The sequence below is a fragment of the Atractosteus spatula genome, chromosome 12 (assembly GCF_055471065.1).
Source record: "Atractosteus spatula isolate fAtrSpa1 chromosome 12, fAtrSpa1.hap1, whole genome shotgun sequence".
NCBI lineage: Eukaryota > Metazoa > Chordata > Actinopteri > Semionotiformes > Lepisosteidae > Atractosteus > Atractosteus spatula.
In genome coordinates, this window is record NC_142717.1 from 43,423,736 (window position 1) to 43,438,691 (window position 14,956).

At 37.8% G+C, this 14,956-nt stretch overlaps 1 protein-coding gene across 3 annotated transcripts in view; it reads left to right on the forward strand.

Moving 5' to 3' along the window:
* Positions 1-14,956, forward strand: part of umad1 (UBAP1-MVB12-associated (UMA) domain containing 1) — a 29,589-nt gene that overhangs the window by 1,158 nt on the left and 13,475 nt on the right. For all 3 annotated transcript variants that reach the window (XM_088929302.1, XM_088929301.1, XM_088929303.1), the window contains exon 2: positions 1,247-1,354. In XM_088929302.1, the coding sequence (XP_088785428.1) occupies positions 1,273-1,354 (82 nt within the window). In that variant the 5' untranslated portion in view covers positions 1,247-1,272. The remainder of the gene's footprint in view (positions 1-1,246; positions 1,355-14,956) is intronic.

The window sequence follows — 14,956 nt, forward strand, 5'->3', positions numbered from 1 at the left end:
GAACAGTAATGACATTAAGAGCCACAATGACGCCAAGTGTATACAGATTGAATAACTAGAAGGCAGTAATGGAACAACCCTTTTGGTACAGTATATGCTATGTGTCTGATGAATAAGGGGAATGTGGAGGGTACATTATCTGTTAGAATATTAAAAACATGTAATACTGTGTAAGAGTTGAAGGGTGTATATGAGAGGTCATAGATGACAGGTGCTATTTTAACAGGGAATCTTGAGCAGGAGATGAAAGTCTGGGGGGAGGGGGGTTCTGCTGGCCAGAATGGAGTTACAGAAAGTGGCGGAAGAGGAGGAGTACGGAGCATGAGAGGCTTACGGAGAGATAAGGGATGGAAGATGGGGTGGGAGAAGCGGTTTTAAATTAGAGATTTCATGAGAGAATTTCGTGATTGATTTCATGGCATTTAAACAACAAGAAACAGGTGCATGTTTTCAGGATCTTTTTTTTCCTTGTATTGCTTTTGTAGAATCAACAAAAAAATTCAATATCTCATTTGTGGGAGGCTTGAGCTCGGTAGCTCAGTGACCTTGTGGACTTTTTCCACTCATCACTCAAAAGAAGGGCTCCCTCCGTAACAAAAACTATTCAGGACTGTCTGCCTTGTCACGCACAGGGGATTCACGTTATGTTGAAATGAAGATTTCTTTCCTGGAATATAAAGATGAGTTTACGAAAAAGAAATTGTGTAACTTTACTTTATTTGACTGAGACTCACATTTTCAGATGTTAGTGGTCACGGGCACCTAAATGTGTTGTCTGTGTACTTATAAAGTCCTGCAGTGTGGATCTTCTGTTCTGTTGAGATGGAAGGGCCCAATATTGGCTGCACCTTAATCAATAAGCAGTGGCTCTTACATTCAGATGCCAGGACCCAGCTGTTATACTGTAGTATGTTGTCTTATACTGGTGAAGAATGTTGTCTTTAGACGAGGTGGTCTTCTTAAATCAAATTTGTCAGGATGTAGAAAATATTTTTAATGAAAACATTTTAAAATTTTCCGCTAGATTTGTGGTGTAGGCAAATTGTGTCCCAATTAACTATACATGCTATCACATCTTTTCTTTATATATTGTACTTGGTCACTAATAGTTTGCGTTTTCCTTTTGAGAAGTGCTCATTGTATTTTTTCAGTGGGGTGGAGCAATAAGTGTTTTTTTAATCTGTTATAAATATTTATCATAAAGCCATACGATTTTCACGTTATTTCGATGTGGTTTGTTTTACAGGTGTTAGGAATACACCTTAAGCTGAAATGTTGGGGTTTTTTGGAATTCGTAAAGAATCATCAAAGAAGCCAGTCTCTGAGAAGGAGTCAGATGGGTTTGTAATTGTAGGTAAGAGAATCTCTGTTGATAACGAATCTTGCTCTGAATCAAGATAAATGAGAGCTCACACCATTTGCTATTAATAAATCATGGAACACATAACATGTCTTTCTGTTCATATGGTGTGCATATACATGAAATTAGAATATTAATTGAAGAATACAAATGAATTATTAGGTCTTCATATATTCCTGACATATCCTAAAAGGAGATTGTGTACTTATATCCTTTGTGCAGAACATCATGATTTTTGGACAGTGATGATTTATTCTATTTTGGACAATAAGGAATTCATTACTTACATATGTTAAGATAGTTTTCAGATAGTTTATATTTGACTGTTTTTTCTTTGATCACGTTTCTTGTAATGTATTTATTTTTATTGTTTTTTAGCATTTAAAATTTCTAGGCATAATATCCGGTAATGGCATAGTATAGGGTATCTATAATTTTTAAAAATATTCAGTTTTGAGCCATGATGTCTTTTTCAGATAAAAGCATTTTCAGTGTTGGAGCACGTCATGCCCTTTATATGTTGAATCTGTCCAGACCAAACTCAACATTACAGGTTAAAGTAATACTAAGAATAATTCTTGAGAACAGTGAATATGTTGTACAGCTGTGTGTGCAGTGTGCAGTGATCTGTGAAGTCTGTCATAAGCTGCAGAAAACAAGCCTGAGGGTTTTGTCCTGCTTTTATGTTGTACTGTGTGTGTAGGGGGACATTCTGAGAATCATTGATGGCTATCTTTGCTGCATTTGTGTGAGTTGTTGGTCACAAATCAGTGAGAAGAAAAAACATCTTTTATGATTGTCTTACATATTAACACAGTTTGGAAGCTGTTGAGCAACAACCTGTTAAGTAGTCTTGTCATCATGTAACATTTACTGAAGCAAAACATATTTTTGTATAAGGAAGTGGAAGATGGAATGTGGATTGTGTGGAAGAAACAATGTAGTGAAGTATAATATATATATAATATATATAGGTAGATTTACAAAGAAAACACAGCTCTACTGGGTAAACAACCACTACATATGTAGAATCCAACCAGAAATGTGATTTTAAAATTCTCCTGTTGTACTGTTAATGAAATCATCTGACAATTGACCCCTCTCTAAAACAAGAATAAAAAGCTGTTGGAGGACAATATACGCAAATTCTTATAAATGTCTTAAAGGGTTCTAAAAAGCACAAATCAGAATGGGAATGTCATTACCAGCATGAGGGTCCATCCATATAAGACTTGCATCTACTGTAAGTGATTTTAGCCAAGAATGCAACTTGATAAGTGGAAGGACAGATGGTCAGATATGGTTACTTGAGCAAATGCATTCAATTGAGAGGTGATCCTCTTACTGATTCAATAGAATTTCCTTTCTTCCAAGGTTAGGGCTGTGTAGTCTTGAAGGGAAACATAACATTCAACATTTAAAATAAATATAGTATTATGGAAATGCAAACTCGCTATAGATTCTTGATTTGCAGTCTAACTCAGGGGAATCTTCACAATGAATTAGTTTGTTATACTTTAAATAAAATAAAGGACCCTATATCTGATGATAATGTACATTGCTCTTCCTGATATCTCCCTGCCTTGAGGGTGATTCTATTTTTGTATTTCTGAACCTTGTTTGTTAAAATAAGAGAAATGAAGGTTTGTGAATAATCCAATGAAAGTCAGTGGAGTGGAAATGCAATTGGCTGGCTGTTGTGTGCACATATTAAGGTTTTCTGTTCCACATTTGGTAATCCAGTCAGTGTAATCCCCTTGGGTAGTGTTTCTGAAGAAAAACAATCTGCAGATATCGGGATGAACACTAGATGGAGGGTTGGCTCTTGTATTTAGGCAGCCAACTGAGTCTTCTGATTTATATTGACTTGTGAAATGCTTTTGAATTTTCATGTATTTTACTTACTTGTGCATTTATTAATTTATTAAAGTGTTTTAGTTTAGATTTGATTTATATTCTTTTTAAAATTAATTCAGTATTTCCAGTTATCTTTTGTTATACCCACCAGATCTGGAATAGCCAGTGGTGTGATTTTTATATCTCAGTTCACAGCGATTAAACCATGTGACTGCACACGGGAGATTGCGGAAGGGCACGCAGACTCCTCCATCTCGCCCACAATTGAGCCACTAGTCTTTTAACGCGTCACAGGCTGCACAGCTCTGTATGGAGGGCTCAGCGATGATTGGAGGAGAGCCCCTCACTGCGTGGAGGAGGCTGCAGTGGTCACTGCGTCTCTGAGATCTGAGAGAATCCTGTCTGACTAATCCCAGCCTGACCTCGAAGGCGCTCGGCTGATTGTGCAGCACCACTTGAGAATCTCAGTTACAGTCAGCTAGTGACACGACTGAGACTCGAACCCGTGAGCGTAGAACGCAGCCTGGCCAGTGCCTTTACATTTCAAGCCACCCTGGAGGCCCTGACTTCATATTTCTTGTCCAAGGAAGCTTAGAGGACAGACAAGAGGAAATTGATGTGTAGGATGTGGTCTTTCATCAATCCATTTTTTAAACCACTTCAGGGTCTCAGGGGAGCTGGAGCCTATCCTGGCAAGCAGTGGGTGCAGGGCAGGGTACACCCAGGACAGGACGACAGTCCATGGCAGGGCAAACACAGACACAAATAGACACACACTCAAACAAATAGGCCCAGTTTTCCCGGAAGCTAATTACCTTGCCAGTCCTTGGACTGTGGGAGGAAACCAAAGCTTTACTTGTTCTTTACAAATTTTATTTCCTCCTTGCTGTTCAAAGTCATCTTTTGAAACAGTCATTAAGAGCCATTACCATTGAACCTTTGTACAGAACTGAATACCTTACCGTGTAATAGAGTTAGCATTTATTTCATGCTAAAACGTACTTTCCTCAGGATTGTCTGTTGGCGTTTTGTAAATTTTGCATGTTTCAGATGAGATGTTGAGTCAACATCTGGACTCATAGGTCATTAATGATCTCATGGCACTGTTTGTATGAGTAGGTCTGTAAACCCCAGTGTCCTGGCTAAATTCCCCTGGGTTTGCATTGTCTGGTCTGCTGACAGTTCCCCCTTAATTCGATCGGTGAGGTCATTTCTGCCATCCCCACCTGACCTGCTGCGTTTTGGATTGCCGTCACAGGTATCTGCCTGGTGCTATCCTTGTGGAAGTACTAGGTACTATCACGTACCGTAAGTATTCTGAACACCTTGTTAACACGGTGTGGGATACTCTTGAGAATAGCATGTGTTCCAAATCAGAATCGAAACATCAAAATATATTGAAGGAGGCCAGAGCAGTTGCCTTAACTAATTCTCAAATGCACATGAAATTTATATAAGTTGTGATCTTTATTTTGTGTTAATATATTGTCAGCTGGTAAGATTAAGTACAAACTGTACTGTTCTGTTGGATCTATGCTAATGATCCTACTGGTAGTAGGTGGTGACAAGATTTACATTTTTCCAATGCAAATAAAAAAAATTATAGTAGCTGAAAAATAAAATATCAGACATGCTACAATATGCCCAACATGAGAAGGCAAGATGTACTGTATAACATTTGACTTGAATTTCAAATAGAGGGCTCTAATGTCACAATCTAAATGTGTATGTCTTTGCTGAATCCACTGTGCCCCAAATGATCCAAATTAAAAATGAGAGTCATTGCATATTAACAGTAATATGCAAATGCAATGCAAAACATTGCAACCAAAAGAGATTACGATTCAGATTAAAAGCAGCTGTCCATGACATCACCGTCTTGTTTTGATAGGAATCTCTTTTAGAAAATGTCAGCTGCAGATTTCTATCCCAAACCGTTTTATGTTTCATTCGAAATACAGTACCTTGAAGAATGAATTGAAAATGTATCAGGCTATGATATTACATTGTTAAAGAGGAAAGGCAAATTGCATACACATTTTATTTACCTTGGGGTAACATGCACTTCAAAAATTGCCTCCACAGTAAGGATTTTTCTGATCATGCGGTATTTTCAATTTCAAAATGAGAGTATCAAAAAATGTTGAGAAAACCAAAAAAAGAGAGTCGCAAACATTAAAACGGTGGATTGACATGAAAAAAGAAATTTCATAAGGTGATATATAAATGACTTGTTAGTCAGCATTTCAGTAATGATTATTGGAGAACTCAACAATGCAGGAAAAAGTTACTTTACATAGTTACAAATTCAGCTTTACTGAAGTAGAAGCAATTGTAGCTATAGACTGTTGGTATTCGAAGTATAAATTAAAAAAAAAATACAGCTGTGAGCCCATGTTCACGAGATACAGATGATACCCTTAACAAGCCAGGTTTATGTTAAATGTCGTGGAACCTGAGGACTCTTTAAGCTGCTGGGCTTGAGGGACAGCTGTGGTGGGGAGGTGGTTAGCAGCCCTTGCTTGGTTCCTGCTCAGGTGGCCTGTCTGTGTGGAGCTGCCCTTCCGGTGGTGCTGGCAGGGTTTCATTGGGGTTTCAGAACTGCGTCTTGCTCCCAGCATCGAGGGTCCTGGTTAAGGGACAGAAATGATTGATTGGAGGATTGGAGGTGGAGTTGGTGAAGGGGCACTTGAGCAGAGAAGCAACCCTGAAGTCCGGTGTGGTGCTGTAGTGTGCAGGTGATTGCCAGGAGTTATTGGACCGCTGTTGTTTGGGCTATTTTCTGTCTCCTTAATTTTCTGTATGAACTCCATGATGTGAAAAATAGCTTTTCTGTTCTTCTACTATTATTTCAAATGCTCCGATCTTCTTTCTTTTAAAGAGCAGTGTCTGTGTTTTTTGTGTCTGAATTAACCGTTTTTCCTTCTTTATTTTATACAGACAAATCCACCAAACATGATAAACAGTTATGTTTTGGTATTTTGCGTCATTCAAAATAGTTTTAAAAAATGTGTTTTCAGTTCTACATGTAGGGTTAATGCAAGTGATCTAGTCAATTGAACTCAATAAAAAGTGTAGTATTTCATCATATATTTTCCATTGTACCATCTTCTGATAAAATTATTATTAGCTAAAGGTTAAATGTATGAGCTCTTTAATATCTTCCAAAGAGAGAATGGCATGAGAAAGTGAATTATTTTCTCCCTATGCTTGAGCAACATTTATGTTGTTTATATATCTGTTTAGCTATTTAACAAAGACAAGCTGTGGAGACCGAAGTGATCTGTTCCGTGGTATCTTGGCAGAACCATCAGCAACACAAACAATGCAATGAAACAGAAAGCATGTGCCACTGGCCTTAATTAGCTCTGGTGCTCAGAGTACTCTTGCTCTTTAAGGCCTTTCAGTTCTGTCTTCAGCACACATGCTCATGGATATGCAGTTTAGCAGGGATGAGTGCTGTAAGCACTCCCTTACAGGTGAGTGCAGTTTTAATCATCCACAGAGGCAAACTTTTCCCCCCTTAAATGTTAAATCCATTTCAGCAGCTGTTCAAATATTTTTAAACCAGCCCTTGTCTTAGTCATTGAACACTTTTGTGTATCAGATGCGGTTTCTATGGAGAGTAGCCTAGCCAACCCTTTTGTGTGTGCAATACTAAGAGTTATTACACAAACACAAACGTGTGGTCAGAGTTCACCAAGGATGAATGCTCTGATACCACGGTTTGGATTATCTCCTGGTGTATGTATTGTATGCCCCAGTTCTATGATAGGTCATCCAGTTTAAATCAAGACCAAGCTCACATTTTCTTTCCATTTTCCCTTCTTTTTAAAAGGGTAGATGCAGCTCTGCAGTGAGCTTCAAATAACTGCTGCTGTTTTTAAGAAGCAGTTGTGTTGCACTTATGGTTAGTGACCACAGCAGATGGTCCAGGTCCCAGATTGTATTTCAACCATGTACCTTGAATTTGTCAAACATATACACACAAGTGAAATGTAATTAATAATGTTCTTTTAGATGTAAAGAGGTAGATTAGGCAAATTAATCTTAAATCTGATTTATTTCTGATGAGCGCGCTGGGAGAGATTGTTTTCTCCAGTCCTTCATTCTGTAGTAACCTGTGAACGTTGGTAATGTCTTGCGATTATCGGATACAGTATGCTTATGCTGGAGTCAATATTATTATGACCAGTATCTAGTAAAATTTCATTTTCTATCAGCTTTATGAAAAGTTACAGTTATGAAGGGACTGGTTGTCTTATCTAACAGTTCAGGTTGTTAGTCATTTGATTATTCAGGAGCTTCATCAAGACATTTTTGAGCACACACCCACTGATTCGGCATATTTAAGAAATATCTTAACTCTTTGGAAGTCTACAGATTAAAACCTACAGTGGATTTAGAACATTCATGCCTTTTTTCCCCACATCCCAAATCTGGAGTCCTTAATCTGACCCTGTGCATCGTGCTCTCTAGCAACAAGCATTTCTCATCTGTAGCCATTGGCACACAAGTGCTGTTTTCCGTTCCATCTGAATGTCTTGAAATAAAAACTTCTTTTTAAATTATTGAGCTAAAAATGCCGGGGTCAAAATGTTATGCATGATGAAGATAAGCAGTGAGAGTTTTTTGCTTCTGATATGGGGTTGATCGGCTGCACTAACCTAGCTGACTTCTATTCGTTGTTTGCAGCTGAAGAAGCTTTGGCAATTTCGAATGGTTATCACAGGGTACTTCTGCTTTAGAGCCAGCAGGACATGTTCCAGTTCACAGTGTGTACCCCCTTGCGTCTCAGATGTACACGCACACAACAAGTATAATGAAGTTAAGAAACCTGGCATTTCTTATGGAAGCTTAACCTGATTGTCTGAACCTTGTAAAAATCTTTTTGAATAACTCTCAGTTTTATTGTTGGAAGTTTTCCATAGTAGAAGGTGGACAGTTTCCATCTTAATGATTCATTCAGAACTGGCAGTTACGTAGGACACCCAGTCCTCAGTTTATTTAGGATTGAGAAGTTCTTGGTAATCCTTTGAACGTGCTTTTATACATCCAGCATAATGTATTATACCTGTTACGACTTTTAGGATCAGTAATCCTAAACTTTGCATATAGGACTTGTCAGCCAGTGTGTTTGGACACAAGGGCAGCTGAAAGTTTCACAACATCTTTATTTTCACATGGCTCCACATGGCTCAGAATTAGTGACATGGCTAATGTTCTGTGGCCTGTATCCACTTACACTAATCAGGATTATGCAGGAGCCACCTGAGCTTTCGTACGTGAGACCTGCAGAGAAGTCAGTTCAACATTGCCTGAATTTGTTTTTCTGGGCTAGGTGCAGGCTTCACTCTGATTTAAATCACTCTGTGCCATATTAAGACTCATTGTGTGTCACTGTCACTTTTCCTTTTTACGTTTTGTTATATTTCAGATCATTAATTATTTTAGGTTCTATATAATCAGTCTTACTCAGGTCCAAACAGGAGCTTTTTAAATAGGTAAAAAAATGTGCAACATGTAGGATAGAAAATTGGAAATGACAGATCCTGCTCCAGTGGGTCCCCTTAAAACATCACAATCAGGGACACTCTGTTCCAGTGCTGGTTTTGTGTTATTAAAAGTAGTGTTTATGCTGCTTAGGTTTCTGAGATGGTAGAAATTCTTTCTGGTTAAACTGATTAAAATACAGCCCTAATTAGAGTGGCCCCAGCCTTTAGTAGCCAGGTGAGTATTTGGAGAATTCAGAATGGTGAGCAAAGTTTTCTTTTTTACTTTACAATGAGGGGGCTTGGTTCTGTTTGACTTATATTATTTTTGCTCCACACAAAATACCATAATAAAACATTGACATTGAAAGGGGGTTGTTTTGTTTTAGCCGATGTTGATGCCTGCTAATTGCTTTCACATTTTTTCCAAGGGGTGGAGGTCCTTCTCCATTTGAAGTGATGGCTGTAGATTGTCTTCTGTGCGTGCGCCTGTGTGAATTAATTGCATAATTCAATTGCGTGAATTAGTGTTGAATCTCTAAATGTAACCGCAGTGAGAGAGATGCTTTTTGAAAGCAAGATGAAAGTTAAGGCATGCTCACATTTTCAGAAGTAAGGACTTAACTAGCAAGCCTCAATACTTATAAAGCTGTTTTAATAGTTTTGAAAGGTGAAGATCAGTTTAAGTTGTTTCCCCCTTGTAAATCGTATGTTAAAAAAGTTCAAATTAACAATCTAATGCAAATCCATAAATTTAAAAGTAGCAGGCTATTGGAATATACAGTATCTCTGTCTTGGTACTAGCACTACTAGGTCCTTAGTTGACTGTATTTTAAAATAAGTCTGCAAAACAACATTGTAAATGCTACCATGTCAGACATGTAGTTTATAAATAATATTTTAACAGTTCTGAATAAAAATCCAAACAAACCATTATTGAGTCAGAATGTTGACTAAACAATTTTTGGAAAGAATGACTTCCATGTTGTCTTTAAATGATAACAGATGGAAACACAGGAGTTGTTACAGTTGTTATCTATGATAGTTTTGTGTGTGCACTCACTATGAATGTGTATTTTGATTCTTTGTTACCTTGATAGCCCTACAGTGCTTGCATTAAATACAGGATAGCAAATAACTGGTTTAGGCAAAGTCTTGGTGGTGCCATATGCCTGCCACTTCTTAATAATGCTCTTGACTGTGTTCCAAGGGATATTCAAAACCTTTGAATATTTATATCCATCTCTGTGCTTTTATCCTGGAGGCCTTTTCATTGCTCCTTGTTGCCGATAGTTGACTCTTTATTTTGAGATGATCTACCCAGCAGAGGAGACCTACAGGAACAGCTGGTTTTAACACCTCATTAAAATGCATTACTTTGGCAAGGGTGTGTTGTAGACTTTCTATAGGTGTACAACTGTATGTGCTATTAAGTTCCTATTCTCTTAGTGCTTTTAGATTACTGCATCCTGAAATGAAGTGCAATTATGTAGAATGAGGATACATACTGTACATAGAGCCCTTACAGACAGAAAGGTTATATATATATAATAATGCCCACCTTGCACCATGGTGGTGCTGACTACCGCCTTGAGAAACTCAAATATGTAATATGGTACAAAAAGAAAACTGGTGTACACATTACAGAAAGCTACATAATTTTAAATCTAGCTAATATCATGGTGAACCGTGGTAAAAGGTGCTAACGTGCGATGACTAAACAGAGCTTTCAGCAGTCTTTCAGCAGACATTCACGGAATGTCTCAGAAACCAAAGTGCTTATGCTGGTCTAAATGGCTCAAGTGAAGGAACCGAGAGAAATTGTTTTTGCTGTTTGGAGAGGGCCAACCTCATGGGCTGAGTGATGTCACTCCCCAAAAAATAATGCCTTGTATTTTGGAAGCCAAAGCGGCTCAAACGCTGTATTTTACGATGCAAACGCAGCACAGGCGAATGAATCTGGAGATGTGCTTGTGCTGTTTGCAGGGGGGCCATCTTCCCAGAGCTGATAAAGCCAATATTCTGTGATAGAAACGATTGAATTAACACATATTAGCGACCACCAAGTAATATGAAAAGATTCTGTCATTGTGGGAGGTAACATTTGGGTGGCCTTAGAAGAATTACTCATCTTTCTTGGCCAAAACAATCTTCCAACCCCAATCCTATTGAGAACAGTAGGACCAGTGCATTGTGGGATTCAATCCCAAGCACCTGTCCTCGTGCGAACCTCAGCTGAAGGTGAGGTAATCCTGTTCAGACTGTCCTTGCTGCTCACAGAGGCCCGGCAGGTACTCAGTGAAGTGTCCTAATGTGTTGACAAGTGAGTGTTGTTGGGTTTGTAACTGGACTGAAAACATTACAGTCTCAGTTTGTCTACAAAATGCGAGCCTTTGCTTCTGTATGTTAAATTTTTTTAAAAAATATTTTTTAGATATTATTATAAATGTAGCTTAGATATTGAAGCATCTGTTAAAAAAATTGCAGTAATAAAGTAAGCATTTAAAACATTTAATGATGCCACTAAAGACACATTTATTGCAGAATTCATTGTTGCACATTAGGTTGTTGTTTTGTATTGTTCATCATTGCTACACTTGCATGAATCTCATTAGGTTTTTGAGTTAGTGTTATAATATGTCTTTGAGTTAGTAAATTTCAATGATCAAAGTTTTTTTTCATTTAGATTGGATCAGGGCAAGTTTTAAAACTAATCATTTACTACCAGATGTTTGAATTATGTTAGAGAGAAAGTTCTTTCAGCCTCTGATCATGGAACAAGCTGTCAGCTATTTTGCAAAGGTTTTTGATTCAGGGACTGGTGGGGAGCATTTTTAAACATTTCTTCCACAGAACCTCATTCACACTGTAGAAAGATCTGAATCTTTGTTTGTGTTTTCTAAATGCTTTACATTTTTGCAGGCAAGTTTACAGTATGTATGTCTGTTGATACTTGTGATGGATATATAAATAGAAATAACTGACTAGTAAGAAACAATATTTTAAACATATAATTTCAAAATGTAGGAATTATTGGTATAGGTGCAACCTTATAGCTGCTTTTAATTTCAATTTACTTTAAGTGTTAGGCATGGTTTCACCCAGGGCTGTGCCTTTTTCATTCTGCTCAACATATGGAATTGCTAAATTTGTTTATTTTGATACATTTGTTTAATTTAAATTATCTTTCAGACTTCAAGCATATTTTTTTTATTCTGACTTTTCACTGACTTGCATTGTTAAATATGTCCAACTCAACATATGACAGAAAACATTAATGTATAGAAAAGGCTTAACTTTTTTTCTGGACTGTTTCTCTCTGTGCTGTATAAACGTGATCTTCTGAAAGTCCTATCCATATCGGTCAGGCATCTGCTTTTTATGTAGTAGTCTCACTGGCGATACTAGACAGAAAACACTTGGTGTTATATAGACATACAGTATAATAATATATAATTAGTACCCTTCATTTCTGTCCTAAAACTAACATGCCTTTGACTAACACTCTTCAATTCATAATCTTCATTGAGTTTGTAATACAGAGGCTTCAAGCATAATTAGAGGCCATTACTAACACAAGAGGCTTGTTGTTATTTGATATGTTATTTGTAACATATCAGCGTGTACACGTTGCATAACACGTACACGACATAATAACAACGTGTTGTTATTTGAGTTCACATGTGCAAAAGAAATCTCATGGTGCTTCTTCACATGTATGTTGTTCCCTCCTGAATATCTGTGATTAAGTCGACGTTTCTTCATTCTTTAAGGTCTCCACCTTATGGCATTAGGATTTGAATCCTTCAGCTCTTGAAGCACATGTAGGTATTATGAAAAGTGTTCAAAGATGATCAATGTCCATAACTGGCCATGCCTCTCTTAAGAATGAGGAAAACGTGAATTATTTTTAATTGAAGCTGAAACACAACACAGTGCTGCGTCAACATCTCCTGTTTCCTTATATTATTATAAAACTACCATTTGTTGACATATTTATTCCCAGTACATTCAATATAATGCATCTATATTGGTTCCTGTTTTCTTGCAACAAAGGAAAAGTAAAACTGGCTTTGTAATATTTTTTTGTTTTTTCATAACTTTCATAGGCACATTTTCCATGGTTTTTTTTATTGCTAGTGCAAGAAATTCAATTAATTAAAACCACCAATTCACATGAAGAATGAACATATCTCTTTTATATGCAGTCGGTTAGTGGGGAACGTGCTTGGTGAGATATCTAGGCCAATTTACAGTCAGTGCTTTCCTTTCATGGGTGAATGGCAGGCTGCATGGGCACTGAAAGCAACAGCTGTTCTGCTTTCAGGCCCTCGAAATTGTCCTCAATAATAAAGAAGTTCAGCTGCCTGCATACTATAGATCCTGGAAGTGAAAGGCCTTCTGTTTTCTTCCTCTGCCAAGTGTACTGGAGATTTAACAGACATATACAGTATTTCTGAACAGTATGTTTGTGCCAGACTGTAATTTTAAAGTTTGCAGTGTTGGTTTGGGGGGGAAATACTATTTTGAGTTTGAAGTCTATCTCGTCCTTTAAGATTATTTTATAGGAAACTCCGCTACAATTCAAATTAGCTGCGCCACAGTGGGCCATCCTGATACAAACTCAATAAGATATGTCATGGGTCATTCAGAAAAGCTTTTTTAAGGGAGCTGTTGTATGCCGGCTGTAGAAATACAATTTTCAATGTCATGTTTTGTGGTTTGGATTTGAATGTCCCATAAGATGCCAATAATATTGTGTGTTTTGTGCTGGTATTTGAGACTTTTGTGGTTGAATACCAGAAAGTTTATTAGCTTATATTTTTCAAAGTAAGGTTTAATGCAACTGTGATCTTCCAGTGACAGGCATAGCTGACACATCTCTATTAGCATTATAACATGTGCGCTTAGGTTTCTGAGAAAAGTAGTGTTTTTACTGAAACAGTTGAGTCAAAAGCAGTACATATTATTTTGATTTATTTTTACTTAAGATGATTAATGGGTTGCATTTCAGAAGATGATTCCTTAAATGTTGGATGAACAAACTTCTCCATAAATAACAAAAGGCTGTGGGAGAAACATGTGGATTGTTGTTTTTGTTTGCTGTTTTACTGGTAATTCTGGGAACACTTATGGCTTAAAATCCCATGAATTAAAATCCCATGCTGGGGTGTCCAGACTGGCATACAGATTTGTGCCTTGCAGCACATGTTTCTACAAACAGTGCATCATCTGGTTTGAGCTTTTGTGTTTTATGTCACCTTATGCAATGCATGGATTAGTCTTTCACTATAACTGTGCTGCTCAACTTTTCTAGAGCTCAAGGTTTTTTTTTTTGACAAAGATGTATTTATATACTTTTTTTTCTGAATGGTTGATTGTATCAGTGCATAATTATTAAACAATGTTTGCAACGTCTTTAATTATTCTGAAATTTCCAACAAAAAGGGGACCCAGCAAGAGGTGTAGTGAATGGTCTGCTGTTGCCCTCTAAGACTTGTCCTAAGAGCGCTTAGTAGGGATCAGTTCGGGAGATCTCGCTGGAATGCTGTCCTTCCGATGGCTTCTTGTCTAAGGGGCAGTTGTGATCACTGCAGATTATACTGTAAATGGGCTGAGTGCAGCATCAGACAGTCTCACGGCTGGATGACAGGCCTGATTTCTGTTATGAACATCCAGTGCCCCAGAGCTGAACCCACACCTGAACCCTCCAATCATGGAGCTTAGCCTGAGCCCAGGTACAGTACATGCCTTTACTGGTTACTAGGCGTTTAATGTTAATTCCAACCACCTGGCAATCTCAAACCCAAACCTTATAGTTTTTCTAAATTTAGGGTATTAGTCAAAATGTTATTCCAGTTAATTTTAACAACCAGGCATGGCTTTGGGATGAACTTGATCATCATTCCGGACTGCGGCGCAGTTGTAACTCTCTACATAGCTTCCCCCTCTGAATCTCAGCCCTGACCTGTTTAATGATACAGCAGTTCCAGCTTCATGGAGGCAAGAATGCCCTGTCTGGTGAATTCGTGATCCTTCATTCCCAGGCGGTATGTGATTCTGAAACTGTATTGTGGCTGATCCTCCTTAAAGTCCACCGTGTTCTACTGGGTGTGCATCAGAAGTCACACTCACTAAATCATCTCCAGACGTTAGCTTTCCTGCTTTTTCTGCATAATTGAGCTGGGGGTTAGATTTGTCATTTGCCTTTCATTCAGTGCTGGCTCATGTATCAAACTCTGCATGT